Below are 15,865 nucleotides of genomic sequence, written 5' to 3'. Positions count from 1 at the left end.
CCAATCGGATTGTTGGAAAATGCTACATTAATGCAGCTCTGTGCAAAAGGCAGCACAAGAATGACGGGCCACAGACTACTGAGGTTTGTTAGTAGGAATGGAAAAGGTGTTGGGGGTTGAGTCGGGTGGAAGAGTTGGGAAGAATGACATTGATATTTCCCCGAGCATACTTTTCTGTATGCTTTTAATTTAACAGCCATGTAACATAACCACACTGAGGGCGACATTTTGAAAAGAACCTAGGGGCCAGCATCGAGGCACAGCAGGTTAAGCTGCTATATGAGCACCAGAACAAGTCCCAGCTGCTCTACTTCCTATCCAGCTCCCTGCTAATGCACCTGGAAAAGCAGCAGAGGATGGCCCAAGTGCTTGGGTCCCTGCCACCCACGTGGGAGACTTGGGAAGAAGCTCCTGGCTCCTTGCTTTGGTCTGGCCCAGTCAGAGTCATTGCAACCATTTGGGGAGTGAGCTTGTAGATGCAAGATCTCTCTCTTTCTCTCTCTCTCTCTCTCTCTCTCTCTCTGCCTTTCAAATAAATAAATATTTTTTAAAAAGAAAAAAGAACCCATATAACTTTGAACACAGTGTTATGAGTATACACTCTCAGATCAAAGGCAAAGGAATTATAATTAAGTATTGGATTCTAGTTAAAAGGCTTTTTTTCATACTGCTAGAGACTGCTAATCCTGAAATTAATTCCAGGATTTATAAGTAAATATTAATATATTATACATATTATAGGTACATATACTATGGTCTATATAATATAACAAGTAAATAAAACAAAAGCCAGTTGTCTCACCTTCAAAGAAGGGAGGTACAAATATGGAAAGGAGAAAGCCCAGAAAGAAGCCTGTGGTGTGGGATTGGAATATTAAAATATTAAAAAGAAGCTATACTGCTAACTCATCACAGCTAAAAACACAAACAAATCATAACGAACAGGACGAATCTGCTAGCAATAGTCAGCAAGTACTTTTGCTTCAGTGTATTGACAGTTTTGTATTTCACAATAAGTTTTATTTCGTGCACTGAAGTACCAATAAATTATTTCAAAAAACAAAGCAGTTGAGAGGAACATGGAGCTTCTTACCCTTGCCAGGTGTGCTCAATGGGTTCACAGTTGTCAAGGTAATTGAAACGAATGATATCAGTAGGATGCTTATCAGAGGATCGCCAAGGTGGGAGTTCTTTCTCCCCTGTATTCTTCTTCTTCCTTGAAGAGGAGGACCGAAAAGCTGATGAGGGAGACTGCTTTTCCTCCAGATAATTACTTGTTATTGGTTGAACATCAGCAATTACAAATCCATCTTTTGGCGGTGTCTAAAAGAAAGAAATGAATTATGCCTTCTTAAAACACTCCAGGGGTCGGCTGCACCATAATGGGCTGAGCCTCCATTTGCTGTGCTGGCATCCCATATGGGTGCTGGCTCATGTCCCAGCTGCTCCACTTCTGATTCAGGTCTCTGCTATGACCTGGGAAAGCAGTGGAAGATGGCCCAACTCCTTGGGCCCCTGCACCCATGTGGGAGATCCAGAAGAAGCTCCTGGCTCCTGGCTTCAGATCAGCCCAGCTCTGGCCATTGTGGCCATTTGGGCAGTGAATCAGCAGATGGAAGACCTCTCTGTCTCTCCCTCTCTCTGTCTGTAATTCTGCCTCTCAAATAAATAAATAAATCTTAAAAATACTTCAACAATAACAATAAAACAATGTCACCATCACACATCATCATCATCCCCATGGTAATAACAGGGATGAGAGCCACCGCAGCCACCACCCAAGAGTGTCTGTCATGTGTCAGGCATTATCTCAAGCACTTTCCATGCATTATTTTATTTAGCCTTCACAATGACTCTATAAGATAATAATTAGGGGCCTACGCCACAGCGCACTAGGTTAATCCTCCGCCTGTGGCGCCGGCATCCCATATGGGCGCTGGTTCTAGTCCCGGTTGCTACTCTTCCAATCCAGCTCTCTGCTGTGGCCTGGGAAGGCAGTGGAGGATGGCTCAAGTGCTTGGACCCTGCACCCGCATGGGAGACCAGGAGAAGCACCTGGCTCCTGGCTTCGGATCAGCGCAGCTCCAGCCACCATGGCCATTTGGGGAGTGAACCAACAGAAGGACAACCTTTCTTTCTGTCTCTCTCTCTGGCTTTAAAAAAAAAGATAATAATTAAAATGCAATCCTATTTTACAGAAGAGGAAACTGAAAATGGAGAAACCAGATAATTTGCCCACTTATACAGAAATAGAATTTGAATTTGGATCTAGAAGTTGAACCCAGGACTATCTTGCTTCAAGTCCACCCACCCAATCTCCTTAAACTCCATTGCCAGGGCTTCCACCACATCATTGTGTAGTTTGTCAAAACTGCACTGAATGTCTTCATAAAAAGGACACATTCCATGGGCTGGCATTGTGACATAGCAGGTTATGTCTCCATCTGCGATGATGGCACCACATAAGGGTGCCAGTTCAAGACCTGGCTGCTCCACTTCTGATCCAGCTCCCTGCTAATGTGCCTGGGACAGCAGCAGCAGATGGCCCAAGTGCTTGGGCCCCTGCACCCATGTGGGAGACCTAGAAAAAGCACTGGGCTCATGGCTTCAGCTTTGCCCAGCCCTGGCTGTTGCAGCCATTTGGGGAGTGAACCAGAAGATGGAAGATCCATCTCTCTCTCTGTCACTCTCTCTCTGTCTCCCTCCTCTCTCTGCAACTCTGCCTTTCAAATAAATAAAAAATAAATCTTTAAAAAATAAAAAGGACACATTTTAAAAGACATTAAAATAAAAAGGACACATTTAAGCCCTAGCAACCTATAACACATAATGACAATTTTGAGTTGTGTAGAGGTTGATTACAGATATTATCAAGTATTCAAATCTCAACCACTGCCAAACAATATTTCTGCTTAATTTCCAAATTAAGAGTCTGTCTTTTGTGTGTGAAATTCATAAAGTTTTACGTGGTTGTAGCCTAAGGGAAGTGGTCCTGGTATGTTGAGAAACAATTGAGGGCATAATTTTTGTTCATTAAGAGATTAGGGAAGCTTTTCTTGGTAAATTGGTTTGCTTCAAATATTTGGGAAAAATTAAGAATTCTGCTAATCCCTCCAAGTACAATCGGTTAGTTTCCCAGCCTTGTCTCAACCACTTTTTGTATATATATAACATTTAGTACTCCGTCTTATAATTCTTTGTTTATTTGTCTATGTCCTGGGTTACTGGCTAGGCTCTGTGAAAGCAGGGTTAGGATTTTTGTACTCTTAGCACCTAGCACACAAAAGTAACATATATTTACTCATGTTTTTAATGTTTGCTTTTTTTTATTTGAAAGGCAGAGTGACAGAGAGAAAGAGAGAGACAGAGATATTTTTCATCTACCAGTTCACTCTGTAAATGCCTGTAACAGCCAGGGCTGAGCCAGGCTGAAGCCAAGAGCCAGAGTCCATCTGACTCTCCCACTTGGGTGGCAGGGGCCCAAGTACTTGAGCCATCAGCTGCTGGCTCCTAGGATGCACATTATAAGGGAGCTGCATCAGAAGTAGAACTGGGGCCAGCGCTGTGGCATAGTGGGTTAAAGCCCCGGTCTGCAGTGCCGGCATCCCATATGGGCCATTGATTGGGTTAACCATTTTTTTTTTTCAATTTATTTGAGAGGAAGGAGATGGGGCAGAGGGAAAGAGCTCATGCTAGTGAGCTCCCATCTGTTGGTCCACTCCCCAAATGCCCACAACAGCCCTGTGAGCAGAAGCTGGGACCTGGGAACTCAATCCATGCCCCCAGTGTGGGTGGAAGAAATCATTCATTTGCACTGCTGCCTCCCAGAGTATACATTAGCAGGAAGCTGGAGTCAGAAGCTGGAGTGGGACTCAGACCCAGGTATGGGGCTCTGATGTGTCCTAACCATCAGGACAAATGCCCACCCCTCAGTTGGTTTTTGACCATTATGCCAACCTGATTTCCCTTGGATCCCATTATTCCATCATCTACTATTCTTTTTATATATTTTTGGATTGGATTTGTTAATACTTTTAAAGGATTTTTACATCTATGTTAAAGAGGGGCTTTGGTCTGTGGTTTTGTTTTCTTTGTCTTTGTCTTGTCTCGTATAAGGGTAATAAGTTGGGAATTATTCCCTCTTCCTCTACTTGTGTGTAAAAAGTTATGTAAAACTGGAATTATTTCTTTTTTCTTTTTTCTCTTTTTTTGACAGGCAGAGTGGATAGTGAGAGAGAGAGAGACAGAGAGAAAGGTCTTCCTTTTGCCGTTGGTTCACCCTCCAATGGCCGCCACGGCTGGCACGCTGCGGCCAGCGCACCACGCTGATCTGAAGGCAGGAGCCAGGTGCTTCTCCTGGTCTCCCATGGGGTGCAGGGTCCAAGCACTTGGGCCATCCTCCACTGCCTTCCCGGGCCACAGCAGAGAGCTGGCCTGGAAGAGGGGCAACCAGGAAAGAATCTGGTGCCCCGACTGGGACTAGAACCCGGTGTGCTGGTGCCGCAGGTGGAGGATTAGCCTAGTGAGCCGCGGCGCCGGCCAATTATTTCTTTCCTAAGTATGTGAGAGGATTCACCAATAAAGCTATCTGGATCTGGAGTTTTTTGATAAGTTTTAAAATTATGAATTCAATTTTAAATCAATATAGATTTCTTCATATTTTCTTTTTAAAGATGAAATTATTTATTTGAAAGGCAGAGTTACAGAGAGAGAAAGGGATCCTCCACCTGTCAGTTCACTCCCCAAATGACCCCAACAGCTGGGTTGGGATCAGGCTGAATCCAAGAGCCAGAAACTCTATCTTGGTCTCTCACATGAGTGTCAGTTTTAATAAATTGTATTTTTCAATGATTTTTCCCATTTCACTTATATTGTTTACAAGATTTTATCAAGTATTCAAATCTCAACCACTGCCAAAGAATATTTCTGCTTAATTTCCAAATTAAGAGTCTGTCTTTTGTGTGTGAAATTCATAAAGTTTTATGTGGTTGTAGCCTAAGGGAAGTGGTCCTGCTATGTTGAGAAACAACTGAGGGCATAATTTAGTGACATGAAGTTGTCTACAATATTCTTTCATTATCCTTTTATGTCTGTAGGATCTGCAATGATGCTCCTTTCATTCCTGATATTAGAATTTTGTATTTTTTTGTAAAATATTTATGTATTTAGTTATTTGAAAGGCAGAGAAACAGTGAGACAGGGTGGGGGGTGGATCTTCCATCTGTTAATTTATCCCCAAAATGGTCATAATAGTCAGGTCTGGACTAAGTTGAAGTCAGGAGCCAGGAACTTCATCCAGGTCTCCCAAATGGGTGGTAGGGCCCAAGCACTTGGGTCATCTTCTGCTGCCTTCCTGGGTGCATTATTTAGCAGGAAGCTGGACTAGAAGCAGAGTAGCAGAACCTAACTCACTGTGAAACAGTTCTGGCCCCTCTTTTTTCCCTATTAGTCTAGCTGGAAACTTATCAATTCTATTTGTATCTACCAGCTTTGGCTTCATTGATTTTCTTTATTGTTTGTCTGTTTTCAATTTCACTGATGCTTGTTCTTTATTATTTCTTCTTTCTAGCTACTTTGGGTTTAATTTACTCCTGTGTTTCTAGTCTAAAGTCATTTTTATAAAATTTTCAAGTCAGGATTACAGAGAGAGTGACAGACACAGAGAGAGAGCTTCCATCTTCTGATTCACTCCCTAGATGGCTGCAACTGCCAGGACTAGGCCAGGCCAGAGCCGGGAGCCAGGAGCCAGGAGCCAGGAGCTTCATCTGGCTTTCCTGCATGAGTGGCAGGGGCCCAAACATTTGGGTCATCTTTCACGGCTTTTCTCAGTCCATTAGCAGGGAACTGGATCAGAAGAGGAGCAGGAACTGGTGCACATATGGGAATCCAGTGTCAGAGGAGGCAGCTTTATTCACTACGCCACAACGCTGGTCCCTGAAATATCTTTTTTTATTATTAATTTATTTGAAAGGCAGAGTGACACACACACACACACACACACAGATATATTCATCAGCTGGTACACTCCCCACATGCCCACAACTGCCAGGCCACAACTGCCAGGGCTGAGCCAAGACAAAGCCAGACCAGGAGCTTGGAGCTCCATCTGGGTCTCTCACTTGGGTGGCTGTGACCCAGGTACTTGATTCATCACCTGCTACCTCCCAGGGTACGCATTAGCAGGAAGCTGAGTCAGAAGCAGAGGCAGGGCTTGAACTCTGGCATTCTGACAGGCAGCATTTCCCACTGCCTTTCTTTTTATTTTTTTTATTTTTTTATTTTTGACAGGCAGAGTGGACAGTGAGAGAGAGAGACAGAGAGAGAAAGGTCTTCCTTTGCCGTTGGTTCACCCTCCAATGGTCGCCGCTGCAGCCGGCGCACCGCGCTGATCCGATGGCAGGAGCCAGGAGCCAGGTGCTTTTCCTGGTCTCCCATGGGGTGCAGGGCCCAAGCACTGGGGCCATCCTCCACTGCACTCCCTGGCCACAGCAGAGAGCTGGCCTGGAAGAGGGGCAACCGGGACAGAATCCGGCGCCCCGACCGGGACTAGAACCCAGTGTGCCGGCGCCGCAAGGTGGAGGATTAGCCTATTGAGCCACGGCGCCGGCTCCACTGCCTTTCTGAGAGCATGGTTTGTGGTATGGGTAGTGCAGACTCACATACAGATCCTCCTAGTCCAATTCTCTAATTTTAAGGCTGGGAAACTTGGATTAACTATTCCCATCGGCTCATAACATCTTTTAAGCTATGCTGAAGCACAGGGAGAGGGGGTTTGTGATGTTGCTTGAAGGGGGGTAAATTCTGCTGTACTTGCGTGGTCGCCTGTGTTCACATCACTGGAGTCATCTCAGGGAATTGCACATCTTACACAAGTATGTATAGTGCTGACAATTGACTTTATCAGCCTTAGTCAAATAGGCAAAGTGGACAGTGAGAGAGAGAGACAGAGAGAAAGGTCTTCCTTTGCCGTTGGTTCACCCTCCAATGGCTGCTGCGGCCGGCATGCTGCGGCCGGTGCACCACGCTGATCTGATGGCAGGAGCCAGGTACTTATCCTGGTCTCCCATGGGGTGCAGGGCCCAAGCACTTGGGCCATCCTCCACTGCACTCCCGGGCCACAGCAGAGAGCTGGCCTGGAAGAGGGGCAACCGGGACAGAATCTGGCGCCCCGACCGGGACTAGAACCTGGTGTGCCGGCGCTGCAAGGCGGAGGATTAGCCTGTTGAGCCGCGGCGCCAGCCCAGTCAAATGCCTATTAAATCTAGTCTTTCTGACTTAGGTCTGCTTCTTTAACAGAAAAAAATTTAAGTTTATATGGTGAAGTATTCCTACAGAAATTTAATATCAAACAAAGAGGTGGCATTTTTCTGTAATGAAACGATTGATCATTGCAACACAGAGTTAGGCATAAATATTTTGTGGAAAAGAGTCGCTGTGAAAGAGAAAGCATTAATGTCACAATTTTCTACGTAACACTCAAGACCTCCTTTTACTCTACTACTGGGTTTATCAACTTTCTCTCTGCCCCCACAATAACCTGAGCTTCGGCTACTGAATGTCACTGCTTACTCCTCAACTTAGGTTAAGATTCAAAAAATCTTGTGAGGTAAGGAGTCATTACTATGATAATTATTAAAATAATGTTTCCATCAAAAGTTTAAAACTTTGTTTTTAAATAAATCCTCATGGAATGTGCCAACTACTGAAATCAGAAAGACTGGTTTTAGAATTGCAAGTGTATCAGTATTAATTATGCACATTTTATTACTATATTAAATGTAGGTGGAGTCTATTTTGATAAGAAAAAAATTCCAACATGTCATAAATTTAATGACAAGACCCAGAATGGGAGGGGAGGAAATGAAAGAGGTTAATCAGTTAGCAGTTACTGTCAGGAAAATACCAAAAGACCATTTCACATTCCTGAAAGTAACTTATTATCATTTTATCTTTATGTCTAAAGAGTCCACTTCTGAAGTGCAGCCTCCTGTTTGGCCTAGCTGCTTGGCCCTCCTGCGCCAGGCAGTCTCACAAGAGCATGTTTTTTGGAGGGAGTGATTCTCTTTAAAAGAAAAGTATTTATTTTTATTTTTATTTTTATTTGAATGGCAGAGACAGAGAGAGAAGAGAAAGAAGAGAGACAGAGAAGTAGAGATAGACAAAGATCATCTACCTACTGGCCACAACAGCTGAGCTGGGTCAGGCAGAGGCAGGAGCCCAAACTCAATCCAGGTCTCCCACATGGGTGGCAGGGACCCAGTTACTTGAGCCATTATTGCTGCCTCCCAAGATGCACATTAACAGGAAGCTGGGATAAAACATGGAATCAGGACTCAAACCCAGGCACCCAATAAGGGGCGCAGGCATCTTCTTTCTTTCTTTCTTTCTTTCTTTCTTTCTTTCTTTCTTTCTTTCTTTCTTTCTTTCTTTCTTTCTTTCTTTCTCTCTCTCTCTCTCTCTCTCTCTCTTTCTTTCTTTCTTTCTTTCTTGGATGCAGGCCTCTTACCCACTGTGCCAAAACACCCTTTCCAGAAGGGGGTGATTGTATTCAAATGAAAAGAAAACGATGCTCTAAGCTCTGAGTTAAGTGGATATTTTTCCAACTGCTCTCCAGCCTTGCTGCTGGAAGCTGCAGAAACTTGTCCCAGGGTCCAGTCTTCTTTCTGGCTAGCGTCTGGAAGGGCTCAATAGACCCTTTTATTTCAGAGATCCCTAGGTCTCAGGAATCTTGGTTTTACAACTTTAAGAAAACACAATAAAATCTAAACCTGAATGAGCAAGACAGGGTTCACTATTAATGTTTCAAAAAGATTCTTCACTTTCAGCAGGATTCACTGCAGTTTTTTTCAGAAAGTAATTACCCTGCGTTTTTTTTTTGTTTTGTTTTGTTTCTTGTTTTTGTTTTTGTTTTTTTGACAGGCAGAGTTAGGCAGTGCGAGAGAGACAGAGAGAAAGGTCTTCCTTCTGTTGATTCACCCCCCAAATGGCCGTTACAGCCGGTGTGCAGCGTCAGTCCGAAGCCAGGAGCCAGGTGCTTCCTCCTGGTCTCCCATGTGGGTGCAGGGCCCAAGCACTTGGGCCATCCTCCACTGCCTTCCTGGGCCACAGTAGAGAGCTGGACTGGAAGAGGAGCAACCGGGACAGAACTGGCGCCCCAACAGGGACTAGAACCCGGAGTACTGGCGCCGCAGGTGGAGGATTAGCCTAGTGAGCCAAGGTGCCAGCCTACCCTGTGGTGTTAAAAATCATTTTAAAAATTTAATTTGCACAAAAATGACCTAAATGAAAGATCTCTGTGAGTGAGATCCCAGCGAAAAGAACAGGCCATCAAAGAAGGAGGTACCTTTCTCTGAAGGGAGGAGAGAACTTCCACTTTGACTATGGCCTTGTCTAAATAAGGTCGGAGTTTGTGAACTCAAGAGGCTTCCATAGCCTTAGCAGCTCATGACAAGAGCCTTGGGTGATTACTGATGTCATAAATAAGAGTGTCATTTGTTAAATCAACAACAGGAGTCACTGTGCACTTACTCCCCATGTAGGATCTCTGTCCTAATGTGTTGTACTATGAGAATTAACAGTAAAACTAGTTTTCAAACAGTACTTTATACTCTGTGTGTTTGTGTGGTCCAAACTGTTAAAATCTTCACTTAGTATATACAAGTTGATCTTCTGTATGTAAAGATAATTAAAACTGAATTTTAATGAAGAATGGGATGGGAGAGGGAGTGGGAGATGGGATGGTTTGCTGGTGGGGGGTGGTTATGGGAGGGAAACCTCTATAATCCAAAAGTTGTACTTTGGAAATTTATATTTATTAAATAGAAGTTTTCAAAAAAATTTAATTTGAACATAATTTTTCAGGAACTCATCTATTATACAAAATGTTGTACAACTCTTCATATGTATAGAAGATCATGCCATGAACAAAGGGCTCATAAAAATTTCTCATAAATTATCTAGTTAACTGTGACTACAAGAATGAATATAGTTGAAAGGCCTGGTATTGTAGCATTGCAGGTAAAGCTACCGCCTATCACACCGGCATCCGGTATGGGAGCTGGTTCCCATTCCGGCTGTGCCATTTCTGATCCAGCTACCTGTTGATGGCCTGGGAAAGATAGCAGAAGATGGCCCAAGTGCTTGGGCTCCTCCCACCCATGTGGGAGACCTGGATGAAGTTCATGGCTCCTGGCTTCAGCCTGGTTCAGCCCTGGTGATTGTGACCATTTGGGGAGTGAACAAGTGGATGAAAGATCTCTCTTTCTGTCTTTGTCTATGTAAATCTGCCTTTCAAATAAACAAATCTTAAAAAAAAAATAAAAGAATGAATATAGTGAGGCTGGCATTGTGGTGCAGGGAGTTAAGTTGCTGCTTATGATATTGGCATATCATATCAGAGCACTAGTTCAAGTCTCTGCTACTCTGCTTCTGATCCAGTTTCTTGCTAATACTCCTGAAAGCCAGAAGGAGATGGCCCAAGTGCTTGGACGCAGCTACCCATATTGGAGGCCAGGATGGAGTTCCTGGTTTCAGCCTGGCCAGACCTGCCTGCTATGGCCATCTGGAGAGTGAACTAATGGATGAAAGATCTCTCTCTCTCTCTCTCTCTCTCCCCTCTCTGTCTCTGTTGCTACACTTTTCTTTTTCTTTTCAGATTTATTTATCTGAAATACTGAGTTACAGAGAGGGAGAGGGAGAGGGAGAGGGAGAGGGAGAGGGAGAGGGAGAGGGAGAGGGAGAGGGAGGGAGGAAGAGGGAGCTCTTTCATCCGCTGATTCACTTCCCAAATGGCAGCAATGACCTAGGCTAAGTCAGGCCGAAGCCAGGAGCCAGGAACTTCTTCTGGGTCTCTCACATGGTGCAGGGGCCCAAGTGAACCATCTTCTACTGCCTTCCTAGGCACATTAGCAGGGAGCGGATTTGAAATGGAGCAGTCATAACGTGAATCATTGCCCACATGGAAACATGGAATGCTGGTGCTGCCGGCAGTAGCTTTACCTACTATGTCACAGTGCTGGCCCCTTACACTGATTAGTTTCTAGCTTAAAAAGAATATTACAATTCCCATCAGCCTCTTTCCTAATGAGTGATTTGTTGGAAAACTTTTCCTTAATGTGTGATATAAAAATAAACTTCAGTTTATCTGGTAGAATCACAGAACATTTAAATTAGTAAAGTAAAATTTGAAGACTCACAAGTAATGAATACCGTGTGTTACCCACAGGGTTCCCCCATCATAACTCTCTGGTGTGAGTCTGAGATGCAGAAATCAGAGAGGGACACTCTGGGTTGGGAGTGTTGGATGAGGGCTCTTAACTCACACTGATACATGAAAAGGGCTATCATCTCTCAGGAGAATTTTGAAATCATCGTGAATTGCCTTTGAACTACCTCACTTCCCTCACTTCAAATTGGATCACTTATTCTTAGTTCTAGAATTCATAAATAGCCGATGTTCATATGTTTGCTGATTTTTGTCTCAAACGTACCTTAGGCTTGGTAATATGAAGTTCTTTCACCATTTGAATGTAGTGTTTCTTCCATATGCCCTGCTCAAAGGGGGTCGGAGAGAAATTGATGTACCAGTTAAACCGCAAACATTTGAGCATCCAGAGCTGGTCCAGCTCAGCCAAGTTCTTCCAGTGCCAGCTCACCTGGAAAAACAAGGACAGTTCACAAAAACAAACCTACTCAGCTCACATGCCCCTTTCTCTAGGTTTTTGAGCTGTCACCCTAGATCTAATTCATCTTTTGTCATTTTCCTCCAAATCACAGCTTAAACAGTTACCTCTTACCTGAAGTGCTTTGTATCTAGGCAGAAGAATTTATTTTACTGCTAATTCAGAATTAGAAATAGAGAACCTATTCACCATCCTCATAGCAACCTTGAGAGGTACATATAAGTATCACAAATGAGAATCATTTGCAAATGAGAAGACGGAGGCTCAGATAGACTTTGGAATTTTCTCAACATTTCTGAATGTCCTTTGAAAGTTATATGAAGGTGATGTAAACTCAGACCTATACTTTTAAAAATTATTTTTGTGGTATGCTTCTCTCTTCCTCCATTCCTACAATTTCATTAAATAAAATTTTTTAATTAAATAGGACCTAATTACTGATACTATATAGTGTGTCTTATATAGCTTTCAGGATTCCTCAGAGCATAAAGAATTTGTTCTGTGCCTTCCATTTCCATTGCATTATGGCCAACCCCAAACATCCAACAAACAGTGGAGGTAGCCCTAGTAGCAGTAGTTCCAACAAGTTACCCTAGATTTTGAGTAAGTCTCACTGGAAACTAAAGTCAAGTCTGTATATAAAGTTGAGAATAGGAATTCTCTGTCTTAGTCATAAGAGTGGCAAAGGTGATATCTAACCTTCAAATCCAATTTCAAGGTTAATTAAGTAAATTAACAAAAGAAAGCAGCAAAATCAGGCCACCTTATAATGGCTCTTGCTATGCACACAAATATCCTTTTATCCATCCCTCTCTGTCTCCCTCCCACTCGCTGTCTGAGCTTCTCCTAAGTTTGGAATTGTTTTATGTGCCAAGGATGAGACATCAAGGAAGGAATAGGGCACAATTAGAAGAAATAAAAGGTTCAGGAGCTGGAAGGAGAAAAAAGGTTAGAGGATCTGACAGAGCCCTACAGGCAGGAACAGAAATCACATCTACTTCTTGTTCAACCCAGAAATGAAACACTCGCCTTTATCTCCAAGTGGCAAATTAACTCAGTTCAACAGAGGGATGGAGTTTGGGAGAAATGTCTCACAGTTCTCACTCCTGTCCTCCTTTTCCTTAGATCTTGTTTTGACCTAGGTACTTAAGTTGGTTTTTTCTCAAAGGCAGATAAGGTTTTGGTTAGGGTTTTTGTCTGTGTGTGTGCAGGCACGCACTAGAGAGAAAAGACTAGACAGGTAAGCAGGAGCTTTCAAAACTATGACACATCTCCCTAATATCCCCTACCCCCATATTTTACAAACAGCTCAGAGCTGTTGTGGTGTAATGACTTTATTGTTTATTTTAAATCTAGCTGAAGACCAATGGCCTGTGTCTTTCCCCATAGAGAATGGTGGGAATAAAACAAGCTGAGTTCTTGCAAGATTGACATCTAGTTGCATCCAGCTGATACAATTAGCTACTTCAAATTTCTCTCTAATGCTAACATTCTCATTGCAAAAAACTTGGGGAATCCTGAGCAGTTTAACGAAAAACAATATGTAAAACCACATCCATCAAAGAGGACATTACTAGGGACACAATGGTTCCTTTTCTTTCAGTTTTTTTCAAGGCATGTTAAGAAGCAAAACTGGTAAACTTTCTCTGTTCTTTCTAACTGCTGCTTAATAATTTATCATATGGCTATAGGATACTATAACTTAACATTTAGATTGCTGTTTGAAAAATTATTTCATTTTTGAAATAGGTCATACATGTACACTAACACTAAATTCAAGGCTACAAAGGGACACACACAGTAAAAAAGTGAGTTTCTCTCCCATTCCTATCCCACAGCCTGGAAGTAACCCCTGCCACCAATTTCTTCTATGTTATTCCAGAAATATTTGAGACATATATTAACAAATATGAATGTATTATTTTTCTTTCCAAAATGGTAGGCCAGTTCTGCATATTTGCTTTTTGTTGTTTATTTGAAAGGTAGACAGAGCAGAGACAGACACAGATCTTCCTTCTGCTGGTTCATTCCCTAAATGTGCCCAATAGCCAGGGCTGCGCTAGACTGAAGTCAGAAGCCTGGAACCAACTTCAGGGTCTCCCATGTGGGTGGCAGGGCCCCAAGTGCTTCATCCACTACTGCTGCTCCCAAGAGTATACATTAGCAGGAAGCTGGACAAGAAGTGACGTTGGAACTCAAATCCTGGCACTCCAGTATCAGATATGGGAATCCCAAATAGTTTTGTTGTTGGTTTTTTTTTTTTTTTTTTTTTTTTTGTATACACTGGTGTTTATTTTCCATTCAACCTCATTCCCACATTTGCTTCAGAGACCATGAAAAGTAGCTTAAGACCACTCAGTGGTTGTTCCTACCCACTCGGTGGCCTAAGCAGTGGGCACTTCAGCCCAGTCTTCAGTGGTGGGCTGAACAATCCTGTCTTCAGTGGGGAACTGCTGAACAGGCCGGGAGGGCACCTGCACGCCTTCAGACCAGTCTGCAACCTCAGGCTGAGCAGCAGTGAACTCAGGTGCTGGGCGTCTCCATTCACCCTGAAACTCTTCCTTGGTCACAGCTTTTTCAGCGGCAGCCTGCTCTTCTTTTTCAATCTTTTCAGGATCTCTATAGAAGTAGAGATCAGGCATGACCTCCTAAGGGTGTTCACGGGACGTGGTACCACACATGCACAGAACCTCCTGGGTCCTGCAGCGCCCACTGCTGGTGCTGCAGCATCCACCACATCAGACCCACTGAATAGGTTCCCTTGTTGTTGCGTGGGATGGCAATGTCCACATAGTGCAGAGGAGAGTCTGTGTCACACAGAGCAATGGTAGGCAAGTTCACATAAGATGCCTCTGTGGGGCCAGCACTGTGGCACAACAGGTTAATCCTCTGCCTGTGGTGCCGGCATCCCATATGGGCGCTGGTTCGAGTCCCAGCTGCTCCTCTTCTGACCCAGCTCTTGGCTATGACCTGGGAAAGCAGTAGAAGATGGCCCAAGTCCTTGGGCCCCTGCACTGGCATGGGAAACCTGGAGTCTCTCCCTCTCAATGTCTGTAACTCTACCTCTCAAATAAATAAAATCTTTAAAAAAAAAAGGGGGGGGGGCCTCTGTGAGAGGCTGATGGTCAGCCCTAGGATCAGTAACCACAGAAGCCATGGTTGCCAGAAGGCTCCCTGGATCTGGTTAGTGTGAAGGTTCTGGGTGTGAAAGGGCCAGCAATAGGAGTAGCTCCGGGGGTAGCAGCAAACTTCAGCACAGCTCTCCGGCCAGTGTTTCTGGGGGATTTCACACTGACATCAGCAGCGTTTTCAATGGCTACAAAGGCATGAGCTGCCACCAGAAGTTCCTCCCAGGTCCTCTTCAGATTTATGATGTAGACGTGCTCTTCCATCTGGAAGTCAAGGTTGGTGCCACCTAGGTGGGTTCCTGCTGCAAGGAATTTGAGGACATCCTCCTCCTTCACTTGCAGGACATCAAGGGCTCCAGAATTGTGATGACTTCCCCTTAAGTTACGCTGTATGGACCCCTCGCCGGGTGGTGCAGAAAAGCCCAAGTCATGTCTTAATCGCTGTGCCAAATGCCCAGCACCATTTGCTTTTTTCTCTGATAACACAACTTACAGATTTTTAAAATTTCTTTACTCAATCCCCTCCTGGTGGACATTCTTGTTACTTCAACCTTTTGCTATTACAAACAATGCTGCAGTATTCTTACTTGGACATCAAACAAACCAAAAAGTGAAGCTACTGTGTCAAAGGGAATTTTTATCTAAAATTTGAATGCTACTAAATCACTCTCCATGGCTGTTGTACCAATTGATCCAGCAATAGTGGATAAATTCTTGTTTCCCCATGCTTTCTCTGATATAGAAGATTCTCGTTAAAAAATAACTCCAAAAACCTGGTTTTAAAAAAGAGGAAAGGAAATGAACAGCAGTTCACAGAAGGAGAAATGCAGATGTCTCTAAAACATGTAGGATACTTAGTCTCATTGTGAAATGCCATCTTTCATGACTCAGATTGAGATGTTATTTGCAAGGGAGGGAGGGAGGAAGGGAGGGAGAGAGGCAGAGAGAGAGAGACAGAGAGACAGAGAGAGAGGCAGAGAATTTTCCATCTGCTGGTTCAGTCTCCAAATGTCTGCAACAGTAGCTGCTTAGTCAGACCAAAGCCAGGAGCCAGGA

The 15,865-nt window shown here is 43.7% G+C and overlaps 1 protein-coding gene across 2 annotated transcripts in view; it reads right to left on the bottom strand.

Moving 5' to 3' along the window:
* FBXO16 (F-box protein 16) overlaps positions 1 to 15,865 on the bottom strand; it is a 65,060-nt gene that overhangs the window by 17,962 nt on the left and 31,233 nt on the right. For both annotated transcript variants that reach the window (XM_089325452.1, XM_089325453.1), the window contains 2 exons: positions 11,490 to 11,654; positions 1,094 to 1,323 (listed from right to left, as the gene is read on the bottom strand). In XM_089325452.1, coding sequence (XP_089181578.1) covers positions 1,094 to 1,323; positions 11,490 to 11,654 — 395 coding nt within the window. The remainder of the gene's footprint in view (positions 1 to 1,093; positions 1,324 to 11,489; positions 11,655 to 15,865) is intronic.

The sequence above is a fragment of the Oryctolagus cuniculus genome, chromosome 2 (genome assembly GCF_051225735.1).
Source record: "Oryctolagus cuniculus isolate XC-2025 breed Fujian yellow rabbit chromosome 2, ASM5122573v1, whole genome shotgun sequence".
NCBI lineage: Eukaryota > Metazoa > Chordata > Mammalia > Lagomorpha > Leporidae > Oryctolagus > Oryctolagus cuniculus.
The sequence above is the reverse complement of the archived record's forward strand: the minus strand, read 5'-3'. Positions and strand labels throughout refer to the sequence as shown.